At 52.3% G+C, this 25,623-nt stretch overlaps 1 protein-coding gene across 1 annotated transcript; it reads left to right on the top strand.

Annotated features, from left to right (window-relative positions):
- Window positions 1-1,993: 1,993 nt before the first annotated feature.
- On the top strand, window positions 1,994-24,007 carry ANP32A (acidic nuclear phosphoprotein 32 family member A). Its single transcript, XM_056865867.1, has 8 exons — window positions 1,994-2,066; window positions 17,925-18,074; window positions 18,191-18,313; window positions 19,482-19,683; window positions 21,183-21,215; window positions 21,425-21,489; window positions 22,977-23,037; window positions 23,830-24,007. The coding sequence occupies exons 1-8, from the start codon at window positions 2,013-2,015 to the stop codon at window positions 23,892-23,894; spliced, it is 753 nt and encodes a 250-aa protein (XP_056721845.1). The 5' UTR covers window positions 1,994-2,012; the 3' UTR covers window positions 23,895-24,007.
- The last annotated feature ends 1,616 nt before the right edge of the window (window positions 24,008-25,623 follow it).

Here is a 25,623-nt window from a genome sequence, read left to right as displayed (position 1 = left end):
TTCTCCACTCTGAGAAACAGTCAAGAGGTGCAGGGAAAGAGAGGAGACACCTAAGCCTGCTCAAGAAGCAGAACTGTAACAAGACACCCACTCCTCAAGGGTGCCCACAGGTTACCCCACCAAACCCACAAATAAAAAGACCTGCCTAATTTTATGTCTGGCTGCCTTACCTCCGAACTTCAGACAGAACCAGGGTCACTACAGATTACACCCTCCTCCAGTTGCCTCCACTCCTAGTTTCCTTTCTCCAGACAGAAAGGAAAATCACCAAAATAATTCTGTCAGACATAAGCATGTAAATGGAGGGCATGCTCTTGCTGTAGCAGTTCCCATTCCACAGCCCTCACACCTGCCCTCAAGGTAAGCAAAGGGACCACCAGGGTCATCTAGTCCATCTAGGCTCAGCACATGCTCCATATTCAGCCCCAATGTTATTAACTCGAAAAACACCCTCCTTTATTCTGACTGCTGTCACGGAGCTCCCTATCCACCAGGAGCTCTGCTTAGCTATTTCTATTTCAATGATCTCTCTGAATGTCACCACTGAAAACTTTAGGGCACTCTCTCCCCGCTTCTAGCTGGTGCTTCTCTAGCCTGGTACGCTCCCCAGTCCCTTTCTGAAAGGGCATCGCTTGAAGTTCTGGATATCCTGGATCTAAAAACACTCTACCAGGTGCCTCATCCGGCCTCCTCTTGAAAATGTCTGAAAAAGTGATGTTCCCAAATTTTTCTGGAGGCTTGCTCCATTGCTGAATTGCTCCTATGAGGCTTTCCCAATAAACAATCTACATTCTTGAAGTTTACTATCACTGCTTTTTGTGCCATCCTCGCTAGACAGGAAGAATGACGGTCCCTGCTTTTCTTACAAGTATTTCATGAAAACTGTCACCACGTCCATCCTGGCATCAGCCTGCATGCAGCAACCTCCTGTTCAAAGCCAGTTCTTTCATTCCAGGAATTAGACCCCCCTGCAGCTTGGGGTGGGGGGGTGTTTGAAATCTTATCACCCAAGTATCCCATTTCTAGGTGTCCAGGCAGCTGGCAGCTGGGATTTCTGCCCGTCTCCTTCCTCATCACAACCACTTCCCTACAGAATTTTTTTATTTATTTTCCAGCTCAGACACAAATGCACTTTTAACTAAATTTCTTCTCTCCCCATTTCTCAGGCAGCATTCTGCCCCAAACTCAACACCCCCTGAAGCTCTTATCCAAAAATTCAGCGCTCCCCCCCGCCCCAGCTACCCCGATTGTTAATTTCTACCTCTGAATTTCCACCGCTTCAGAGGACCGCCCCAAACCGAACCCCGTCGAGCGCTCCCTCCCGCGTCCTGCGCCCGTCGAAATCCCCGGCAGGGCATTCCTACCCCAAGGCCTATCCCGCCCCCGCTCGCGGGCGCGCCGACTCCCGCCCCTTTCGGCAGCCCTCGAGCACCGCCGAATGACCCCCAGCCTCGCCCCTCCCCGCCCGCGACGGACGTCCAGCCGCTGCCCCGATGCCGCCGCCGCCCCTCCGGGCCGCCTCCTTCGCCCCGTCCAGCTCCGCGCGCCAAACTCCCCGGCTCTCGCCGCCCATCCGTCGCCTTCCGCGGCCGGCCCCGACTGCTCCTCCGCTCGCTGGTTCCCAGCCGGGCAGCCCTCCTCGGCCGGGTGCGCCGCGCTCACCCATTGGCTCCCGCCGCCCTCGCCCGCCTCCCATTGGCTCCCGCGGCCGCCCCTCGCCCGCCGGTTGGCCTCCGCGGCCCGTCCGTCACGGGGCGGCTTTTTCTGGGCGAGCGCCCGCCTCCGCGGCGATCAGGCTAGGGTGCGCGCTCGTTGGCCGCGTTGGGGGATTCCGAGGCGAGCTGGTTGAGCGCCCAAAGTCCCTCTCCGCCTCGCGCGCGGGCTTGGGTCGGGGGGGCCGCAGGGGGGGTCTCTCGCCTGGCTCCGTCCGTCGGTGTCGAGACAAAAGAGGGAGGCCAGCGCCGCCGCCGCCGCGCCGGGAGACGCAGCCAGCCGCCTGCGGAACCGGGGACATGGACATGAAGAAGAGGATCCACTTAGAACTGCGGAACAGGACGCCCTCCGACGTAAGCCGGTGCAAGGGGGCGCGGGGGGGGGCGGGCGCCTGGCGGGAGGGCTCGCTGGCAGCCCGCGGGAGGGGAGGCCGGCCGGCCGGCCGCGGAGAGCGCCGTCGGGGCCAGCTGCCGTCGTGGGTGCCCTTGAAGGCGCCCACGGGGCTGTGTGTTGCGCGTGGCCGGCCGTGCGTGTATGTGTGCGGTGCGCATCGGGGCCGGGGGGGCGCCCACAGGTGCACGCCCGCCTGCCCGTGTGTGGGGGGGGGAAGGAGGAATGCCTCCTCTCCGTCCCTCCGCCGCCTTGCCGAAGGGGGACGGGGGCCCGGTGGCGGGGCGAATGCCCGCGGGGACGGCGCCGCGCCGGCCCCCTCGGAAGGGCGGGCGGCCCGTGGAGCTGGCGCCGGTCCGGCGGAGTTGGCGGGCGGGGAGGCGGGGGCCGCCGCTTCGGCAGGGCGGCTGCGGACTCCATGTTTGCAACTTTGGAGCCCTCATGAACGCGCCCTTTCTCTCCGCCCCGCTCCCTCCGCCCCACAGGCTGCCGGGCTGCAGCCGAGTTGTTGTTTGGCGCGCGCGGAGGAGCCGGGGGGGGGTCGAGCGCGGCGGCGGCGGCTTTGCAGACGGGGTCCGATTCCGCTGCCCGCCCCGCACGCGAGGGGGCGCGGGGGGGGGCTCCTCCCCCCTCCCCGCTCGAGCGGCCGGGCCGGGGTGTTGCTGCCCCGGCGGGCCCAAAACTTTGCGCGGGGAGGGCGCCTTTGGCGGAGTCCGGGGGCTGTGGCCCCTCCCCCCGCCCCGCCCGACAGACGCACCGGTCCGAGTGGGGGGGGGGGGCGCGCGTGTCCAACTTGGGGCGCTGCAGCCCACCCGCTGCGGCTGGGGGGGGGGAGAAGGCGCCGGAGCCCCCGCGCGACGGCGATGAGCCCCGGCACTGGAGCGCGGCCTCTCTTCTCTCCCCCCCCCCCAACTCCATTTGAAAGAGGGTCTTCCTTTAAACCGAGGGGGGGGGGCTGTTACGTAAGGCTGTCGGGCCTTTTAACTCTTGCAGCGGCGCCGGGAGGGGGAGGCCTCCGCGGATCCGCGGGGGGGGGAGGCTGCAGGGGCGGCGGCGGCGGCGGGGAGGCCCCTCCGGGGGAGGCGGCGGCCAGCGGCCGCCGTCTCCCCCGGAGGGGCCTCCCCGCCGCCGCCGCCCCTGCAGCCTCCCCCCCCCCCGCGGATCCGCCGTCCTCCCTGCGAAGTAGGACGCGGCGCCATCTTCCCCCCGTCGAGCAGAGGCTGGGTAGGACAGGGAAGCCGCGCGGATCGACTCGCGGACGGGGGGAGCAGCCCAGTGGCGCGGCTCTAAAGCGGGAGGGGGGCTGTTTGCGCGGAGCCCCCCCCCCCTCGAGGGAGCCTAATGCGCCGGGGCTCAGCCGGCGTCTCTTCTTTCCCCCCCCCGCGGGTTCCTATCACCAGCTGCCATTTTGTCGCCGGCAGGAGCTGCACCCGAGGGGTGGGTGGGTGGGTAAGGGCGACCCTCCCCCCTGGGCAAGGGGGGGAGCCGGGCGGGGCCGCCTCTGCCCGGCTGCGGGGAGGGAGGGGCGCGGCTCCGGCCTGGGGGGTCGGCGGGGTGGCTGGGGCGGGGGTCCCCGTTGGGCGGGGGGGGGGTCCGGTCCCCTCCCCTCCGCAGAGCCGCGGCCGGGCCTTCCCCCTCCCGTCTAGCGCGGCGCTCGCCGCTCCAGCTCGGGGGAGGCGCGATCGGACCAAGATGGCTTCGTCTTCGATTCGGATCGCTTCGCGGTGGGGGCGGGAGGCGGAGGGTGTTGATTGCAATTGCCCCGGGGGGTGGGGGGTGGGGGGGACGGCGGCGGCGACGGCGACGACGACACCCCCCCCCCCAGCATCACGAATGCAAGGGTTCCGTCAATCTGCCCACTAAGAAACAGGCGCGTTTGCAACAGGGGACTCCCTGCCTGCCTGCCTCCCTCTGCCTCCCTGCCTCCCTGGCGCCTGGGGGGCTGCTCCCCAGGGTCTTTCTCAGGCTGCTCTTTAAATAGAGGCCGTACTAGATGGTTCTCTAAATGCAGACTGTCCTCCGTGCACCACTTTGCAAAGACGCCCAACGGATCCAGTGCGCTGGTTTTGAGAGCAGCACCTTTTGTGCTGTCCCGACCTATTTTCCTGAAAGGCGGAGGATTCCTTCCAGAGCGCCTGAACTGAGCGCAGGTAGAGCTGAAGCCGTTGTGGTTGTGAGCTGTGGAGGGGGCCCCTGCTGTTGGCCAGGAAGTTCTCTTGTGCAGACCTTGCTGAAGTTCAGGGTTGGGGGGGGGGCTGGCCAAGCAGTTGCCATCTTTGCCGGTCAGAACTGGGAGGGAGCTCTTGCAGAGGGACACCGGGCATCCTGCTGGATGTTCTGAACGTTGGGGGCAGCCTAAATAATCGGATGGAGCGCAGCTGCCCGCACTTGGGGGTGGATTCACAACAGTGTTCTGTAGGGGAGAGTTCCTTTGATGTGTAGGATACACAGAAACAAAACCAGTTTACTTTCCTTTTATCCCTTAGAAGCTCCTTGATCAATTGATCTTGAGCAGCATATATAAAACCAGTTTATCCTTCTGAAAGGGGTACTCCTGTAGATTTGCAATACGGGAGTCACATCGTTTTGGACTGGGTTGGGGCAGGTGAGACTGAACTCCCCCACTAAGCAGGTTATTTCAGAGCCAGGATAGCACCAGTTCACTGTGTGTGGTGAAGAAGCCTTCCACCTTCCTGAGGTTGTTGCTGTGGAGAAGGGGCGGGGGAAATCATACCTACCGAATCGTGAGCAGCACTGTGGGGGGCACACTTATTTGTTTTCTTTACATCCTGCCTTTCTCCCCAATGGGAATCCACAGCAGCTTGCATCGTTTTCTCCTCCATTTTATCCTCGCAACAACCCTGGGAGGTGGCTGAGAGTGTGTGACTGGGCCAAGGTCACCCAGCAAGCTTCCATGGCGGAGTAGGGATTTGAACCTGGATCTCCCAGATTCTAGTCCAACACTACACCATGCTGGCACACTTGGCACCTTGGAAGTACAAGCACTGGTCCAGAATGCAGCAGTGAGGGTCCTTACAGGGAGCCCTTGGAGAGCTCATATCCGAGTCTGCCAGCTGCACTGGCTCCAGGTTGACTACCAGATCAGGTTTAAGGTTCTGGTATTGACCTTCAAGGCCCTAAACAATCTGGGACTTTTGTACCTACAGGATCACCTCTCCTGATATACCCCTCAAAGAGCATTATGCTCTTCAAATAACAACCTACTGGAGATCCCTGGCCCAAGAGACATCCAGCTGTCCTCGCATGAACACACAAAGCTGCCTTATACTGAATCAGACCCTCGGTCCATCAAAGTCAGTATTGTCTACTCAGACCCACACCGGCTCTCCACGGTCTCATGCAGGGGTCTTTCACATCACCTACTTGCCTAGTCCCTTTAACTGGAGATGCTGCTGGGGATTGAACCTGGGACCTTCTGCATGCCAAGCAGAGTCTCTACCACTGAGCCACGGCCCCTCCCCTTTTTACTGAAAATCCAGAGTCAGACAAGCAGACAAGAACAACAAGAACCAGGGCTTTTTTCGGCCCTGGCTCCAGCCTGGTGGAGCTCTCTGTCAGCTGAGATCCGAGCCCTGTGGGACTTAATTCTGCAGGGCCTGTAAGGCAGAGTTTTTCTGTCAGGGCAGTGACAGTTCCGCCATGACCGGTCTCCCTGCGCCACCTGCCATTTTCTGCATCTTTCTGCTTTGGCCAGTCTCCGCCTTTCCACCTGGCTGGCACACCACCAGTGCCAATTTTAAATGGCCTCGTTGGACTCTTCGGTTTAGTTGTTTAACTATGAAAGTGCATTATTGGTTTTAATGATACTTATTTATTGCTGAGGTGTTCTGTTTTAACTGAAGTATGCTGCCCTGAGCCCAACCTTGGTTGGGAAAGGGAAGGTTAAAAATCTAATAAAAATAAATAAATAATCCTGGGCTGTCCTCCTAAGCCTGGAGCTAAGGGGGGTGGGACCATCTGTGAACATGTCCTGCTCTTGGGAGGCGCTTGGTGTGCCCTGAAGATCAGTCCCACAACAGAGGCAAGACACACACACCCAATACTGCGGAAGGACAGTGTTGTGGCAACTCTGGATTTTTGGGTGGCTACCAAGATCAGCCAAGGTGAGTGGCTCTCTGCTTAGAAAGGGCTGATCTTCAGAGTGTTCAGAGTGTTGTCGTATTGGTACCAGATGCTAAAACAATCAGGTTAAAGATTATAGCTAATAAATTGCCCAGCTGTTCATTGGTATAATATGGAATCTAGCAAGGATTCCATGTCGGGTTCAGCGCCCATCGCCCTGTTGAGTAACTGAGAGGGATGCGGAAATATATATATAACATTTAATTTAATTTAGTTTCATTAGAAGTAATATTTTTATTTTTTATTTTTTGCTTTCAAACCCAGCATTTAAGTGTAGTGGCATTCAGGAGACCTCTTTGTGAAAGAGGAGGACCCCAGGATCTGAGGAGAAATTAGAGGTTGCATGACTTGAGTTCAAATTCCAGGTCAAGATGTGGGGCTGGTAGTTTCCCCCTCTGCATTGCTGTGAGAATAAATGGAAGGGAAAGGACCACAGTGAATTGTGGTGTTCTTGGGAAAGCCCATTCACAAGACATGGCCTCAGGGCAGTGCGCCTGCATTATTCCAGCTCTGCCCTGCCTCCAGGTGGCAGGAAGAAGGCCTCAAAAGGACACACCGGCTGGCTTCACTCACCATTGGGACTGAGGAACTACGGAGTGTGGCCACCAAGAAGACGCTCTCCAGTTTTCAGGGTTGGCCCTTGGCCAGAGGCAGCCTGTTTAATTCCCATTCAGGAAATTTCTGAAGAGGATCTAACACAGAGGCAATCCTGATTTTGCCTGTGTGTGTATGAAGTGCCATCAAGATGCTTCCGACCCATGGCGACCCTGTGAATCGGTGTCCTCCAAAACGTGCCTTATTGGGCTGGAGTGGAATACTTGCCCAGGGGGGTTCCAGAGGAGTTGCCGTGTCCATCTCTTGTAGCAGAATAAAATGAAAGTCCAGCGGCATAAACATTATTAGTCTTTAAGGTGCCGCTGGAATTCTGGTTCGCTCCCCTGCCCCACTGGAACATTAAAGAATAACAGCGTTTGTCGAAGGCTTTCACGGTCAGAGTTCATTGGTTCTTGTAGGTTATCCGGGCTGTGTAACCGTGGTCTTGGAATTTTCTTTCCTGACGTTTCGCCAGCAACTGTGGCAGGCATCTTCAGAGTAGTAACACTGAAGGACTCAGTGTTACTACTCTGAAGATGCCTGCCACAGTTGCTGGCGAAACGTCAGGAAAGAAAATTCCAAGACCACGGTTACACAGCCCGGATAACCTACAAGAACCAATAACAGCGTTTATTTCGGCATGAGCTTTTGTGAGTCAGAGCTCCCTTCTTCAGGTGCCCCAAGGGGAAGCCAGGTGGTCCTTCAGCATCTTCGTGGAGAAGATAATATATTTTTGGAGATATTGATAAAGGTCACAGCTACTCCTGGGATTTATCATGAACACGGATTAAATAAAAAGTGATCGGAGTCATCGAGCATCTTCCCGAGAAACACTTCCTAGACAAATGGGGTTGGTTCAGAGGGGCTCATTTACAGCCCTCCGCTCCACAGCCGCCCTGCCAGACGTTGCTGAGTTTTCAGGAGCAGAAGCGTTTGCCCTTTCAAGGGTTCTGCTGCTGCAGCAGAGGGGAGACGACGAGCTTTCTGAAACCCACCTAGAGCTCCTATTTCAGCCGTTCCTCTGTGGTTCTCTTCTTCCGCTAGAGTTGAGTGGCGCTGAGCTGTCTGAATCCAGCAGAGTTTGCCAGAATGCTTGACGACTCCTGATGCAATGGATGTGCTTGGAAGAGCTTTACCCCTGTGTAAACAATGTACCATGGCACTTGGCGTGTTTAGGGGGGGTCCGTTTCCAGGCAAAGGGATGGGGGTTCTCACAGTTCCTAGGCACCACCCGAGAGCTCGTGTGTCAGGGTCTAAACCTGGCCCGTGTCTGCAGCCCCCGCCCTGTGAAGCCAGATCTAATTGCAAAAAGTCTACCTCCTGCCTTGCCTGGCACACTTTCCGCCTCCTGCACTACCTTTTCCACTTCCAGAAACTGACTTCTGAGGCCCTGGCCTAGAGGAATCTGGAGTTCGTCCAGTCCCAGCCTGGCTTTGATACCTTTGACGGGAGGGTGGCAAAAGGGGGAGGGGGAGAGGATATCTGCCATTAGCTGCTCATGCAGGTCGGGCAGGCCAGCAGCTGATTGCTAGAAATACGCTCTGTGCTTCTGTACCTTCAGCAGGGCATTTAATTTCTTGCCAGCCTGCTATTGTAGTTCAGTTTCTCTTCAATAACCTTCCTGTTGCTGAGCCAGCAAGGAGTCCCTGGCTTTGCTTAATGCGGTCCTTCAGCCATCTGCCCGTCTCCCCCCCCCCCCATGCTGGGCTGGTGGGTGGGGTTTCTTCTGTACTCCAGAGGGAGAATCACATTCCTGCCGGATGGAGGGTTCTCTGCTGCAGAGTTTTGTTTTTTTAATCTGATGTGAATTCTCCACTTCCCGCCTGGTAAGCAGATCCTGCAAAACAGAGGTGACTCCCTGACCCTGTCAGTTTTTGCTTGGCAAACAGAAAATTGTGTGTGGGGTGGGAGGATGTGGGGTGCCCTCCTTTACAAAGCGGTAACTGCAAACTTTGAGGGCAGCGGGGGCCAGTTAGTCCCTAGCGTGATTTATCGAAGCCCTTAGTGAGGTACTGCTTCTGTTGCAATATTCGGGCCCAGGCCACCGGGGAGGTCTCCTGTTCAGGTTCAAGATAGAGGTGCTCCCCTGGGATCCAGGTGGGGAGAGGGGCCTGGCCATGCTATGGAAATGATGCGCGCCATATCTTTCTGGCATGGGCTCAGCTGACGTGAGACCTGGAGGGCCTGGCAACATTTCTTGAAGACCTTGGTCAGCACTCTGTGTTTCGTTTACCCGTTTAAAGGTCTTGCAAATAGTCTGGGGAAGGATCGGCTCCTGAGGCCAAAGGTAAGCTTTCCTAGCCCCCCCCCCCAGTTGGTCCCAACAGAGAGGAGAGTGTTTTGGGTGCCCCCACGGCAGCGTTTCTGAGTTGTTGGCCTCTTTCTGCCAGCATGCTTGCCCTTTTCCCTGTGAGGTTTCCATGCCAAGCACATGCTCTTCCTCTGCACCATTAAATTTCCCACCAAGAATCCAGTAAAATGGAGTTACACCAGAGTTACCTACAGCTCTAGCCTTCAGTGATTCCCTTTTGTTCAAACAGCGGAGGCCTTCTGTAGGTTTGAGAAGACCTCCTAATCAGAGGTCTTCTAAAAAACAAAAACTAACCCAAGTCCAGAAGAAATGAGAATATGGCTTTGCTTAAGGTATGATCTTTTCTCCCTTAGTTCTGGTTCAGACTTCCTAACACCACAGATGATTCCCTCAATCCTGAGAGGCCTGTGTCGAGCATTGTACCAGGACATTTGGTGCCGATTGTCTCCCTGCCCTGCTGGGATGCCAGATGAGCGGAGAGCACACTGAAAATGTTTGTACAGTGCTGAGTAATTATTGGGAAAGGGCTTTTAATAACCTGCCCTCATCAAAGGTTTAGCTAGGGCTTTGAGCCAGGTAGAGGGATCATGGCTCAGTGGCAGAGCCTTTCCCTGGCATGCAGAAGGTCCTATGTTCATTCCCTGGCATCTCCAGCTAAAAGGACAGAGCAGTCTCAGACCTCTGTCTGAGACCCTGGAGAGCCGTTGCCAGCCTGAGTTGAGGGGTATAGAGTCATGCTTAATCAAGGTGTACCTGCAGGTCAGAGGTTGGGCACAAGAGCGGGGTGGTGGTGGTGGCTGTGAATCTCCCCACTAGAAGTTCCCAGCCAGGCTGTCAGCTGCGGGCTCGGGCCTGCAGGAACAAAGGGTGCCTTCAGGTGGTCTGGGGGATGTCATGTGGAGGGGCACCAGGTGGGTTGGGTGGAGGTCTTCCGTTGCACAGTTCAGTCGGTTGTGCTTCTCGAAAGGCTAAAAGAAAAGCAGGACCCTTCTGGGGCAGGCAAGAGCAAACTTCCTAGCGGGAAGTCGGGATGGGTTGTCACGAAGATCCAGAGGAACCTGTTTGGAACGTGGTTTTCGGTTCAGTGAAAGAGCAACATGGTGGGGTGTGTGTCAGAGTGCAGTAGCAACAGCGAGGTGTGGCAGTTCACGCTCCCAAGAGAGGCAGACGTCAAAGTCTGAACTGTTGGCGAGCAAGGTGAGAGCGGCCTCAAACCCTAACCCTGTCTCTCACCTTGGCCACGGTGCATCCGCTGGAGCCACAAAATGTCTGCGCTTCAGCCTCTCCCAAGTACAACTGGCACCAAATGAATCCTCTCGAGGAAGTGTTGATCCTGGAGAAGAGGTGCGGTGGGCATCCTTCTCATTAAAGCATCGAGTGCCTGGATGTGCTATTATTTCTCTCTTTGAAAGAACTGGAGAGAAGGCCAGGAATCCAGGACAGCCGCCTTTCTACCGAGATCCTAAGCAGCCTTGCAAGCAAGTTCTGCAAGGGCTTGTACCTGGAGAAGTTGGCCCTGACCTGGATGGCCCAGGCTAGTTCAATCTCTTCAGATCTTGGAAGCTAAGCTGGGTCTTTCCTGGTTAGTACTTGGATGGGAGACCACCCAGGAAGCCCAGGGTCTCAGTTCAGAGGCAGGCAATGGCAAACCACTTCTGTTTGTCTCTTGCCTTGAGAACCCTACAGGGTCACCATAAGTTGGCTGTGACTTGACGGCACTTCCCACAACCACCACCACCACCTGGGAAAGCCCCAGACTCACATCCTTTGATTTAATAGGGTGGTAATGGGGAGAGTGTGAGCACTTGTCCCGTGATAATCCCATAAACAAACACCCACAGACAGGTAGTCCAAAAGAGAGTTGATTTATTGGAAGATCTACAGGTTTACAGCAGCTAAGAGTCAAGTTGGCACTAATGAGAACTAGAGGTACGGTGCAGGGCATATATCAAAGAGCAAAGAACATATCAGGATGCCATGGCAACCCTCCCCCCATTGGGGTAAGATTCCCACAGAGTCAAAATATATAGTTGGCAGTTGTTAGAGCTGACCTTGGCCAGCACCTGGAGATAGCACAACATCCTCTGTCAGACCATGCCTGGCATTCTCTGCACACTGTACAGGCTGGGCCTGACATTCTGCCCCCCCCAAAGGCCCCCCTCTCCGTTCCTGGGCACTGGTTTGTGCGGGTAGGTGTCATGGAATTCATGGACGAGGCGAGGGGCAGAAATATCGTGCGGGCATACCCACTCATCTTGAGCAGAACTGAAGTGTTTGTAACGAACTAGATACTGGAGGGAACCATGATGGATACGCGAGTCCAAGATTTTAGCAACTTCAAAATGCTCCTCCCCCCCCCCACCAGTACTGGCGTTTCAGGCGGTGGTTTGGGATGCCACTCCGGGGAGGGAACATGCGGCTTCAACAGACTGACACGAAACACGGGATGGATTCGTCTTAGTGACTTTGGGAGCGAAAGTTCTACAGTGACCGGGTTGATGATGCGGGAAATGGGGAATGGACCCACAAACTTGTCACTGAGTTTGCTGCACGGGCGGTTCGACCGGAGGTTCTTGGTGGACAGATAAACCGTATCCCCCACCCTGTAACTCTTACCCGGTGACCGGTGTTTGTCAGCTTGAGCCTTGTATTTACGTTTGGCTTGTTCCAGGTGGTTTGAATTGTGTGCACCCAGGCAGCCACATCTGCACCTCCCTCCTCCCCAGACACATCAATATGGCCAATGGGGCCGAAGTCTTGACCATACACAGCTTGAAAAGGGCTAAACCCAGTGGACTGATGCAGAGCGTTATTGTAAGCATACTCAGCAAAGGGCAACAGTTCTACCCAATCATCTTGGTGGTAATTGACATAACAGCATAAGTAGAGTTCCAATACAGCATTCACCCGTTCTGTTTGGCCGTCGGTTTGGGGATTGAAGGCGGTTGACAGTCCTTGTTCCACCCCAACTAATTTTAGGAAAGTTTTCCAGAATTTAGCCACATAACTACCGCAGTCATTGACCACCTTGCGCAGAAATCCGTGCAATCGGAAGATGTGCGTCACGAAGAGGCGGGCCAGTTTCGGGGCAGAAGGTATATCTGCGTAAGGTACAAGATGCACCTGCTTCGAGAACAGGTCCGTGACTACCCAAAGTACAGTTTTTCCCTCGCTGAGGCGTAGATCAGTCATAAAATCCATTGCAATCACTTCCCAGGGTCTGGTGGAGGTTTCTAAAGGTTGTAACAATCCGGGTGGCTTGCCCTGGGGTCTCTTGGCAGCAGCACATATTGGACAACTGCGGATGAACGAATCCACGTCAGTTCGCATGCCCGCCCACCAAAATCGTCTCCTTAGTAAATGTAAAGTCTTAAGAAAACCAAAGTGTCCTGCGGTTTTGGCCCCATGAACTAGATGCAGAACTTCCCTCCGCAGTACTTTAGGTATGTATAACTTGGCGTCTTTATACCAAAAGCCCCCGCGTTCAATCAGAAGAGTAGGAAGGGTTTTTGCAGAGAGTTCGGCTCGGCAACTGAGGCGGAGGGATTCCTTAAAGGAATTGGTTAGTCCCTCTATGTCCGGTGTTTGGGGCGCCACGCTAGCAGGTTTTGCTGCAGGAGAAGGTGCCGTCGCTGTTGGGGGGGTTTGGGCGGTCGGTTCGCCAGGGCGGACGGGCCCATGCTTTTCGGGATGGCATGTGGGATGGAGCCAGAGTCGGTGTGGAGAGTGGGGTAGTCGGGCCGACCAACATGGTCGGGCTTTGGTTCCCCCCCCCCCCGCGAAGACTGTGTTGGGAGTCGGGTCTGCGACCGGGTTTGCACTGCCAAGGTGGGCAGCAAACCTCTCTGAGAAGGAGTGAAGAGAGACTCAGTGGGGCGCTCAATCTTGGTAGGGTATTGGGGCAGTCTAGATAAAGCATCAGCCAGCAAGTTTTGCTTCCCTGGCACATATTTCAAGACGAGGCGAAATTGGGCAAAGAAGTCCGCCCAGCGTACCTATTTTGCGGACAGTTTACGCGCCCCCGTTAATGCTTCCAGGTTCCTGTGATCGCTCCACACTTCAAAAGGAACTTTAGACCCCTCCAAGAATTGTCTCCACACCGTGAGGGCATGCTTGACTGCGGCCGCCTCTTTCTCCCAGACCAACCAATTGAGCTGAGACTGCGTGGACTTCTTTGAGAAGTACATGCACGGATGGAGTTGACCGTCCCTCCCTTGCTGTAGTAATGCACCCCCCATTGCAACATCTGAAGCATCCACCTGTACTATGAACATTTGTTACGAATCAGGGTGTCTCAATACCGCTTCGGAGGTAAACAGTTGTTTGAGACTGTTAAAAGCAGCTTGGTACTGGGGTGTCCAATTCACTTTGGCAGAGGGCAGGACGGCTTCCCTTCCCTTCCCTTTAGTCTTAAGGAGATCTGTGATGGGTAGTGCAATTTGAGCAAAGTTTGGGAGGAACCCCCGGTAGAAATTTGCGAACCCGAGAAATCTCTGAACCTGTTTATGGGTTGAGGGTGGTTCCCAATTGGTTATGGCCTGTACTTTCTCCGGGTCCATTGTGAGTCCTTGGTGTGAAATTATATAGCCCAGAAAAGTCAACTGTTTTTGGTGAAATTCACACTTGGACACCTTAGCATAGAGTTGATTGTTTCTAAGACGTTGTAACACTTCCCTAACCAGGGCGACGTGTTCATCCATGGTTTTAGAGTAAATAATATCATCTAAATAAACCACCACTCCTTTATACAACAAGTCATGTAGTATCTCGTTAATGAGCTGCATGAAGACCCCCGGAGCCCCCTTCAATCCAAAAGGCATCACCAAAAATTCAGACATACCAAAACAACTGGAAAAGGCTGTGAGGGGTTTGTCCCCTTCTCGTATCCTGATTCTATAATAGGCTTCGACCAAGTCCAACTTGGGGAAAATGCATCCCTCCTTTAACTGCCCCAAAAGATCTGAGATCAGTGGAATGGGGTAGGCATTGGTTTGGGTGACCGCATTGAGTTTCCGAAAGTCAGTGCACAAGCGCAAGTCACCGGTTTTCTTGCACACGAAGAAAGTGGGGGCTGAATATGGAGCAGTAGAGGGTCGGATAAAACCTCGAGCCAGATTCTTGTCTAAGAAATCACGAAGCACAGTTCTTTCAGTAGCGCTCATGGGATAAATCTTGCTTTTTGGCAGTTTCCCCTCCCCCACCACCTCAATAGCACAGTCAGATCTGCGGTAGGGGGGGTAGCACATCGCACTCTTGTACATTAAAGACATCCGCGAAGTCCTGATATTCGGCAGGTGGTTGGGATGACCCAGGGGTGTCTGAAGCCAAGGCAGGGGTTATCAGGAGTGTGGTTTTGACAGCTACTTCGTACCGATGCCGTTCACAACTTGGGCTAGAAAATGTCAAAGTCTCGGACCCCCAATCAATGGAGGGGCTGTGTCCTCTCAGCTAGTTTATTCCCAACACCACGACGTATCGTATATTGGGGGCTATAGTGAAGTCAGTTTGCTCCCAATGGTGGTCTATGCCCATCGCCACCCCCCAAGTGCGACGATCAACTGGCCCACCTTTAAAGTCACTGCCATCCATCTGGGCGAACTGAACAGGGGTTGGTAGAGGTACTGATTTAACCTGGAGTGCTTTGAAAGTGGCTTCATTGATCAAAGAGCGGAGTCCCTTTCTATAATGTTGTAATACCACATCCACATATACAGTCTCTCCCACTTCACTCACCATCACAGGAGCCTTGGGTTTGGCAGAAACGTCTGCGGAGGTCTGCGGGGCCGCTTCACTCACCGCAGACCCAGTCCGTTTTTTGAAAGATCCCGGGGAGACTCTAGGTTCAAGGCAGATTCCCAGTGGCGGTCCTCATCCGACAATGCGGAACCATCCCCTGTTGGGGCATTTGTAATCCGGGACCGCAATGGGTCCACTGGTGAAGGCTCGTGTGTCAGCTCCTCGATGTGGAGGGCTGGGGGCGCTTTCCGTCCTGGTGCGGCACTGTGCTCTGTTGCCACGCTTCTCCGAGCGCGTCCTCTTCCGTGAGGAGTCCCCTCCGGGCGGGGAGCGGGAGTTGGCTCTGAACGAAATGGGCAGGCCGCAGCAAAATGACCCATGGCACCGCAAACGAGGCAGGCTCCCCTTTGAAAGCGCGACACTCGGTCTTGCGCGGTTTGAGCCGGCCTCCGCGGGGCAGGAGCTGCGGCCCTCGGAGGGGTTGTCTGGCTTCCTCCCTCCTTGGCCCGACGTCGGGCCAGGGTTATGAACTGGCGGCTGCTTTCTATTTCTTCCACCAGTAGTATCCATTCCTCTAGGGTGGCTGGATCCCGTTGCATATAAGCCCAGTTCAATATTTCGGGGTGTAAAGCTTCTCGGAAATAATGCACCCGGGTAGCCTCAGTCCAATCCACGATCTTGCTTGCAAGGCTCTGAAACTCATCAGCAAAGTCTCTGACTGACGAGGATCCTTGACGAAGCTGTAGGAGGGCAGCCTTGGCCTTCTCCCCTTGGAACAGGTCTTCAAACCATTCTCTTAACACCCGCATAAACTCGTTGAGAGAGCGGATGGATCTGGCCCTGGTGTCGAACTGGAGGACCATCCAATCCGCAGCTTTTCCTACCAAAAGTGAGGAAACGAACCGTGCTCTGCTATTTTCAGTGGGAAAGTTATGCCCCTGTTCCCTCATATAGCTGTCCACTTGGTGTAGAAAACAGGGCAACGTTCGCTGTAGACGGTCATAGTCACACATCAGTAGGTCCATTTGGTTCTGCATACGAACCATACGATCTGTTAAGTCCCGGTTTTGAAACTGTAGGACATGGATCTCCTCCTCGGATCCTCCAGTACGTCGGGGTTGTCTGACTCGGAAATGGGTATTCCATTCCTCCCCTGTATGTAAGTCCTCGTCAACCGAGTACTCCAGTACGTCGGAAGTGAAAGCGAGTCGCCGTCTGCGCGCTGCAACTCGAGGCAGGCCACCATCCGGGGAAAACGAGGGGAAAGACTGTCCCAGTCCCCAGCCCACCTTCGGTCACACATCGGCTTTTGCCGTTGCCTGCGCCCGAGTGGCAGCCGCGTCAGCCAACAGCTGCTCCTCCGCTCGCTTCTGGTCAGCGAGAGCCCAATCCTTTTCTAGTTGGATGGCAGCCACCGCCGTCACGATCTGTAAGGCCTCTTGCTGCAAGAGCAGCTTGATTTCTTTAGGTTGGGCCAACAACGGTTGGACCCGGGGAGCCAGATCTGCCGAGGCCGAGCCGAACTCAGGGGTCAGCAATTTCTCGACGTCGGTTGCCGTAGCCGGTGGCAAATCCAGGAGAACCATGACCACGTTCCGTGCCTCCCATTGACACAAGACTGGATCCGGAATGGTTTGCGAAACCTCTCCCCCCTGAACTCCCGCCATGGGCAAATACTCGTTAGGTCCCTGGATCGGGACTGCTGACGCCTGCTGTGTCTCGCGGAGCGTAAGTCCTGCCAACAGACGTCAGCGCCAGCCGGACCTCTTCCAGCAGAACGTCCAGTTGCCGGAGGTCGTCTTGAGCACAATAATCCGTGTCCGGAGTCTGCCAGGGGGCCGTTGCAGCCAGGCGACGTCACTGGTCACCCACAAGTCCAATTAGGCGGGTGGCCTCTGCGTCCATCCGCAGCGTCTCTTCCAAAACGTCCTTAAACAGGTCAGGGTTGTTGGGGAACTCATCCGGTGTTCCCAACGAAGAAAACGAGCGACCAGGCGAACCCTCCAGGGCTCCAGCCAGAGGCAGTCCACTCGGGGAGCACGTCCTATGCTCTAACCCGAGATCCAGGCGAACCCTCCAGGGTTCCAGCCAGGAACAACTCACTCAGGGAGCACGTCCTCTGCTCCAACCCGAGAGCCCGGCGATCCCTCCAGGGTTCTAGCCAGGGATGAAAATAAGTTAAAAGAGGTAAGGGGATTAGTTCCAAAATGTGAGCACTTGTCCCGTGATAATCCCATAAACAAACATCCACAGACGAGTAGTCCAAAAGATTTATTGGAAGATCTACAGGTTTACAGCAGCTAAGAGTCAAGTTGGCACTAATGAAAACTAGAGGTACAGTGCAGGGCATATATCAAAGAGCAAAGAACATATCAGGATGCCATGGCAACCCTCCCCCCATTGGGGTAAGATTCCCACAGAGTCAAAATACATAGTTGGCAGTTGTTAGAGCTGACCTTGGCCAGCACCTGGAGATAGCACAACATCCTCTGTCAGACCATGCCTGGCATTCTCTGCACACTGTACAGGCTGGGCCTGACAGAGGCAATGTCCAGGGAGCTCAAGACTCATTAAGTATTATTCCCACAACAACCCCATGAGGCGGGTTAGGCTGAGAGAAAGAGTAATTGGCCTAAAATTGCCCATTTCATGGTTTAAACCAGGGTTTGAAAAATCCAGGTCTTCCAATCTCTTTATTTACTACCCTCATTTTCGTTTCTGTACATTAGTCATTGTATGTTGTTTGAAACACTAGGCGTACACAGAACTGATGCTAAGGAATGTTGCGGTAACATCTGACTGAGTGAATTGACGAGAATGCTGCCAAGACTGTTATGGGCTGTGTAAATCAGTCTCTGCATTGAAACTCTTCCTAGTAATACTTTTAGGGGTCAGTCAAGATCTAGCAGTTCTAGAACCGGCTCCTGCAGTTTTCTAACATAGCGGGGAAAATGTATATTGTTAATTTTTCTGCATTATTGCTACGGAGGGTTATTTAGTTTATATTTTTCTTTGTTTGTTAAATATTTACCCCCAGGTTAAGGAACTCGTGCTTGACAACTGTAGGTCAAATGAAGGCAAAATCGAAGGTCTTACAGATGAGTTTGAAGAGCTGGAATTCTTAAGTACAATCAACGTCTGCCTCACCTCGGTTGCAAACTTACCAAAGTTAAACAAACTCAAGAAGGTAAGTGGATGCTATGATCCTAGCTGTTTTCTTCATGAAAGAGGACATTGTGTCAAGAATTCCAGTTTCCTTGTGACTAAAGATTAAAACTTTGGGCTAAACTTTCTCCCTCTCAGCTCGAGTTAAGTGACAACAGAATCTCAGGAGGGCTGGAAGTATTGGCAGATAAATGTCCGAACCTCACGCATCTAAATCTAAGCGGCAACAAAATCAAAGATCTCAGTACAATAGAACCGCTGGTAAGTGTGTGCACAGTTAGCTCAAGAAGATGAACACAGGGACCACTGTGGGTTGGGGGTGGGGACTGTATTGCCTGAAGCTTTTTGAGCCCATGCCTGTGTTGATACAGACCCCTCCTGCATTAGTTTGGGGGCCTCTTGGGTCCCCCTTCCACTTTCTTCCTGTGTTGGGGAATGTCCTTGTCATCCAGCCCCATAGCTTAGGGTCCCCCAGTCTGCCCCTTCACAATGAGTATCTGTCTCTCGCTTTGCCCTCCAGCCCCTCCTGCTTCTGCCACCCTTTCTTTCTTCCTGGTGGAGTTAGGCCATGAGAGGTGACAGTAGAGAGGCGGTCAAGGACTGACCCTTCCTAACCCCAACCAGAGTTAGGATTATTTGCCTGAGAGAAGTTATAAACCCACAGTTTTGCAAACGATTTTATTTGTTTTCATTTTGCTGGCTTAAAACAAACAAAATAAGGGAGGATTTTAAGCAGCTCTGTGGATAGCTCACACTAGTCCGATCTCATCCGATCTCAGAAGCTAAGCAGGGTTGTTTCTGGTTAGTATTTGAATGGGAGACCACCAAGGAAGTCCAGGGCCGCTATACAGAGGAAGGCAGTGGCATAACCACTCTGTTCGTCTCTTGCCTTGAAAAGTCTGTGTAAGTTGTCTGTGGCTTGATGGCAAAAATAAATAGCCACCAGCTGGCGGTTCTTAAACGGAACACAGTTTTGTCAAACCTTAACAGTGTAGTGAAAGAGGCGTACGTTTCCTCGGCTCTGCTCGCTCCTTCTCTCTGAATCGGAGGGCTGAGAATTCTTTATTGAAAGGTGGAGTCCGAGTGGATTTCTGTGGATCGCGTAACGGAGGGCGTCCGGCCAGTCGAGTGGCCGACCGGCCACAGCTCCCTCTGGTGGTGGTCAGCTGAAGCACAGGAGCAGAGGATTCTGGGTGCAGCCCATCTTTTTGAGAGGCAGGCGAGATCCTCCCAGTTTGAAGAGGGGCTGCCAGGCAACGTTTCCAAACAGCCGCCGTTCCCATCTGGAACTTTGCAGTGGCTTGAGCCCCCTGGTGGTCTTCTTGTGCGGAAACCACAGTTGCATCCTGTTTTGGGGAGCATATTTTGTTTTGGTGAAATTTCCTTCTGTGGGTTAGGATGAACCCTCCTCCCCTACTTTGCCTTTCAGGAAAAGCTAGAAAACCTGAAGAGTTTAGATCTTTTCAACTGTGAGGTCACTAACTTGAATGACTACAGAGACAATGTCTTCAAACTCCTCCCTCAACTCACGTACCTGGACGGCTATGACCGGGATGACAAAGAGGCTCCGGATTCAGATGCCGAGGGCTACGTGGAAGGCCTCGAGGACGAGGATGAGGAAGATGAAGACGGTACAGTGCTTCATTGATTACTTTCCCCTATTAAGGGGGATGTCCCGGCAGACCCAGATTCGAATCCCCACTTGGCTATGGAAGCTTGCTGGGTGACCTTATCCTAGTCTACCTCACAGGGTGGTTATAAGGATAAAAATGGAGCAGGAAGGAAGATGTACATAATCTTGAGCTACTTTTGAGGAAGGATGAATTAATAATGTGATCAGCGCTGATATGTAGTAGAACCGCCAGGACCTTGTGACAGTAATAACGCTCAGGCATATCCTGAAGAAGGTCCTTAGAATGTCCAGGCAGTTGGAAATCCCAGCATTCAGTCGTCCCGTGGCACAGGAGGTGGTAAAGCGCAAATGGGGGAAGGGGCAAGCCAGAAGTGCCTGGATCCCTGCATAAATCTCAGCAAATGGGAAGCATTGCTGTCCAGGTCTCCTCACTTCTATCTGCAACTTGAGATGATCCCCAAATGCTACTTTTAGGAAACAGGAACCACCCCACCCCCACCATGGAAAAACACGAGGTAGAGAGTTGGAGGTTTCATGTAGTGGAGGGAAATAGATGAAAATGTCCCCCTTCTTTGGAAATTTTGTGTGGGACACAGCCAACAATGAGAACTGAAGCATATGATTGCCGTAGTGAACTCTACTGATGACTTTTGCAAAGGATTGGAAGATCAGACTCTCATCAGCTGTTAGACACGACCGTGGAATGGAACCTCTGTGTAGAGGGACAGTCTGCTGAGTGGGGGAAAAGCAATTGGGGGGGGGGGCTGCTACCTTTGGGCCATCTTTGAAAGCTTGCAGAAGTGTCTGACTGGGTGCTGTTGGGGCTTTCTGCCCCAGAAGGGCCCAATTCTAATCCGTCTAGGCAGCTCTAAGATGGCAGCGCGAGGCAGTTTGGCATGCCGAAGCCTGTAGATTTAATTGAGCTTAGGGTGGGGAGACAAGCAGGCGGATAAATAATAACAAACAGGCATACCTAACTCTGCCTGTAAGCAGTACCGTTCATGGGAACTTTGCCGTTCCCGTCATTTCAGCTAAATTTGAGCTCATGGGAATCACAGAAGGGCAGGAATGCTTTAGTAAGACGCACATGCTTGAGAAGAGAGTCCCTCTGAAAAGAAGGCATGTGGGAGAGGAAGTAATATTCTCGGGATGAAGCAGGAAGGAGGCTGTTGACGGAGGAGCAAGAGAAGCATGTGCAGTCTGAGTTCCTCCCACACTGTAGTGGTGGATGAGCTGGGAACAGCAGCCTGAAATTAAGCAGGTGGAATGCTGCCCCGTCTCCTGGTCTCCATACCACGAGAAAGTTTCCCCTGTGAAATATTTTCTGCCTGAGCTGCAGGTCCAAGTGCCGGGGCGGAGGGTCAATAAAAAGGGAACGTCACAACCAGACAGCAGCAGAACGGAAAGCGTGACGAAGCCCTGGCCCAGACCCAGTGCGGTGCCTCTGCTTGCAGTAGGGCAGCCCGCTGACTTCATGACTATGCTTTCTTTTTGGAGAAAAGGAATATGATGAAGATGCTCAGGCCGTAGGTTCAGGTTAATTGTGTGTGGCCAAAGGCCGTTATAAAAAATATGACTAAAATCACTATAAAATCATGTAACAGTCTTTGATAACATATGCGTTTATGCTTACCAAATTAAAACACAAAGAAAAAAATTCTCTAAACTGCCAAAACGTATCAAAGTATTGAGCATAAAACATTGTAAACAATCAAAATTATCTCACATTTAACCATTAGAAGACGAAGAGGAGGAGGAGGAAGAAGAAGGAGAAGAAGAAGAGGATGTAACTGGGGAAGAGGAGGTAAGAATTTGATGTCCAGCATGGATGTGAATTGAGCAATAGCAACAGAACAGCCGGGAGTTCCTTACTTGGGAGGGGGGATAGAATCATAGAGTTGGCAGGGACCACCAGGGTCATCTAGTACAACCCCCTGCACAATGCAGGAAATTCACAACTACCTCCCCCAAACAAACCCCCAGTGATCCCTACGCCATGCCCAGAAGATGGCAAAAAATCCTCCAGTTTCCTTGGCCAATCTGGCCAGGAGAAAAATTGCTTCCTGCCAAAGTGGCAATCAGCAATTCCCTGGGCATGTAAGTAAGGGCCACAAGAGCCACTGATGCAACCCTTCACTCTCATGATCTGCCTAAGTTCACAGAATTAGCATCGCTGACAGATGGCCATCTAGGCTCTGCCTAAAAACTTTCAAAGGTGGAGAGCCAACCAATTCTTGAGGAAGCCTGTTCCACTGAGGAACTGCTGTAACTGTCAGAAAGTTCTTCCTAATGTTTAGCTGGAAACTATTTTAATTTAATTTCAACCTGTTGGTTCTGGTCCGACCTTCTGGGGCAACAAAAAACAACTTTGGACTGTCCTCTATATCAGCCATTCAAGTACTTGATGGTTATCATATCACTTCTCATTCATCTCTCCAGGCTAAACATACTGAGCTCCTTCAACCTTTCCTCATAGGACTTGGTCTCCAGACCCCTCACCATCTTCGTTGCCCTCCTCTGGATGCATTCAAGCTTGTCTACATCCTTCTTAAATTGTGGTGCCTAAAACTGAACACAATACTCTGGGTGAGGTCTAACCAGAGCAGAGTAAAGCAATACCATCACTTCATGTGATCTGGATGCTGTACTTCTGTATATCCAGACCAAAATCGCATTTGCCTTTTTAGCTACTGCATCACACTGCTGGCTCATGTTGACTGTGTGGTCTACTAAGACCCCAAGATCCTTTTTGCACATGCTACTGTCAAGACAACTCTCCCCCATCCTATAATTATGCATTTGATTTTTCCTACCCAGATGCAGAACTTTACATTTATCTCTGTTGAAATTCATTTTAGCCCAGTTTTCCAGCCTGTCAAGACCATCCTGTATCCTGGCTCTGTCTTCTACCGTATTTGCTACCCCTCCCAGTTTGGTATCATCTGCAAATGTAATAAGCATCCCCTCTATTCCTTCATCCAAATCATTTATAAAGATGTTGAGCAACACACGGCCCAGGACTGATTCCTGAGGCACTCCGCTTGTCACTCCTCTCCAAGAGGACAAGGAACCATTAACAAGCACTCTTAACAAGGAATCATCAACAAGACTTATTGGCCTCGCATATATTTCTGTGAACTTTACTGTCTTGAGTAGAAAGATTTCCCCCCCACCCCAAGCAGATTTTTTTTCCCGTCTTTCGAAATCAAGCTTTTTAATAGCATTGCAAGTTTGGCCGAATCCTGGACAAGAGTGACGTGCCTTTTCCGCTTTCTCTCCCTGTCTTCCTAGGAGGATGAAGAAAGTTATAACGATGGCGAAGTAGACGATGAAGAGGAAGAAGAGGAAGCTGGTAAGGGCAGACCTTAGATAGGAGGAATACCCCCCCTTCTTGTTAGCACCGGAAGTGCTCTCTCATAAGGCAAACTCAGCAACTGGTGAGAAGACGGCTTCAGTTATGCCCCGGGAACTCCATAAAATTCAGGCTGCTGTGCTGGACAGGGTGGGTCACTGACATCTGGCCTCCCTGGCAAGTGCAGCTACCTCTCAGGATGACTTTCATACAGCAGCCCCCTCCTGTCAATATTTCTTTGGTCTTTTCCTGAATTGCTTATGCTGACATTTATTTGATCAGTCCTCCAGTTTGTGTACTTGAGACAGAAAAGCAGAGTAACAGCTTCATCAGAAGGACACGCTCCAATCGTAGAGGCCAAAAGGCTCAGCAGGGGAGGGGGGCCACTAGGCCCCGCTGAGCCACTGGGGCTGGGTGCAGAGAGGGGGCTGTTGGAATTGGTAGTCAAACATAGCAGCAGTCTACTTTGTGGGACTGGGAGAAAGGGCTGACCCCCGCATCTCACCCCTCGGGCTGCAAGGTGAGGCACCAGCCTGGCTAGCTTTACCAAGGGACTCTCCCGGGGGTGGGGTTCTTGAGCTCTCTAACAGCTGTGCAGAAAAGAGAATTTCTGTATGCATTACTTCTCCCAGCATTCATGTCCCAGGGAGCGGGCAACTGCGTTCGTCAAAAATGTCCCTGTTGGGAGATCATGGTGTGGCCAGTGTGGGGTTTGGCAGGGCCCCCATGTCTTTATTGTGGGGGGAGGGTGCCACGGCAGACCCTAACCCCCCCTTGTAATTTCTTTAGCAGAAGAAGAAAAGGGGCAGAAGAGGAAACGAGAGGCGGATGATGAAGGAGACGAAGAGGAGGATTAAGCTCAAAATAGCCTATATTGGAAAAACAATATTTCCTATTGTGATTTGACTGTTTCTACCCTATATTCCCCCATCCTGGACTCCCCCCCCCCCCGGAGTGTAATGTTGCTGTGGGGTCAAGAGGGAAATGATATTTGGGTGGGTGAGGGAATTAAAATATCATTTTTTTAAAAAAGAAGAACCCCCCCTTTCCACTCTTTTTTTTTTGTTTGTTTCTGATGAATTTCCTTTTGTGTCTGTCTTTGCTTCCTGTTTCCGCAATAGCAAATATAAAGCAAGTGGTAAATTTTATTTCTTTTTGGAGTGGAACAATTTTGGACAATTTTGGGTTTTTTAGAAAAACATTTTTAAACGATGAGCAAGAAGATTTCCATGCGTGATGCAAGATTAGTTTGAATGGAGATGGTGGTGAGATCTCTTTGGGTCCTTAGAATTGATGGCTTTTGCCAATCTCTGAGCATATTGTAAGTATCCTCCTCCCCACACCTCTCTTCTGGATGCAGCAAAAGCATTCCGGCCACAGCAGCGGGTATGCAAACAGCATCTTGATATATCAAGTGTTTTCTTTGTTGCCTGTTTGTGAATGACTGCCGTTTCCAGGAAAAACAACCCACCCTGTATTTCCTGTAGGCAACTTTTTACTTTCCTGTTTGTAAATAGTGACCAAATATATATATTTTTCCTTTTATTATTTTTTTTCCTTTTTATTTGGTATGGGGGCAACTTTGCAAATCTCTTGTGGGTTTTCCCCACGCTTTACCTTCTTCCCCCCCCCCATCTCTTGGGGCACAAAATGGTGGGGAGAGCCTCTTTGTGTGTGTGTGTGGGGGGGGGGGGAGCTGCAAGAGCCAAGTTTCCTTGTACAGCTGCCGTTTCCTTGGAGTGGGGCTTGTGCAGGGGGGGGGGGGCGGCGGTCCCCAGCGGGTTGTGCTCTTGCTTTATTTAGGGTAGACAGAACAGTCCTCTGTAAACGGCAGTCATTAAAATATCTATAAATATCTATAAAAAGTGTTTTGAATTTCCTGAGTTAACTGGTGAACTGAATTTGACAGTTGTAATAAAAAAAGGAAATGTTTGAACCCTTTTAACTAAAGTGTGTTCTATTTTGGTCTGTAAAATATGATATATAAATATATTAACACTCCCTTGGTATTTTAAGTGATGAGAATTTTGTTTTCACTTGTGCTCTCTAATAAGCTGAAGTTTTTACAGCTTATTACAGCGGGAACAATGCACGTCTGGCCAAGGGCGGTGTCTTTTCATACTCTCAGGCGCGGAGTGCGACTACAAAAGTTGTATTTTCTTACGTAGTTGGGAAGTCAGTAAAGTTGACTGCAGAGTTCCTAGTTGTATGTACAGTTTTAATTTCATATCCCTCTTCAAAAGTAGCATTAGAAGTAACTTTTCTGTCCTAGCCAGTATCTCATCTGTATAAAAAGAATTCATTGCAACCTTCCTTCTCCCCACACAAAGCCAAACTTTTGAGTTTGATGTCTTGTTTGTCATTGATGAATTTCAATAAATCTTTTTATACAATTTCCCCCCTGTGGCTTATTCGAGCAAAATGGGCCATGTGAGAACCTATTGCTTGCCTTCAAATTTGATGTATTTTTAAAAAAAATAAGAATCTGTTTCTGATGATTCCCTGATTACTTTTAGCAGTCTTTTAAATAACACTAAGCATTTTTTTCAACTATGGCCACGACAGACAAAGGCAGACTACATGGTG

Source organism: Euleptes europaea, chromosome 20, assembly GCF_029931775.1.
Source record: "Euleptes europaea isolate rEulEur1 chromosome 20, rEulEur1.hap1, whole genome shotgun sequence".
Lineage (NCBI taxonomy): Eukaryota > Metazoa > Chordata > Lepidosauria > Squamata > Sphaerodactylidae > Euleptes > Euleptes europaea.
Note: the sequence above shows the minus strand (reverse complement) of the source record. Positions and strands in the feature narration are given on the sequence as shown.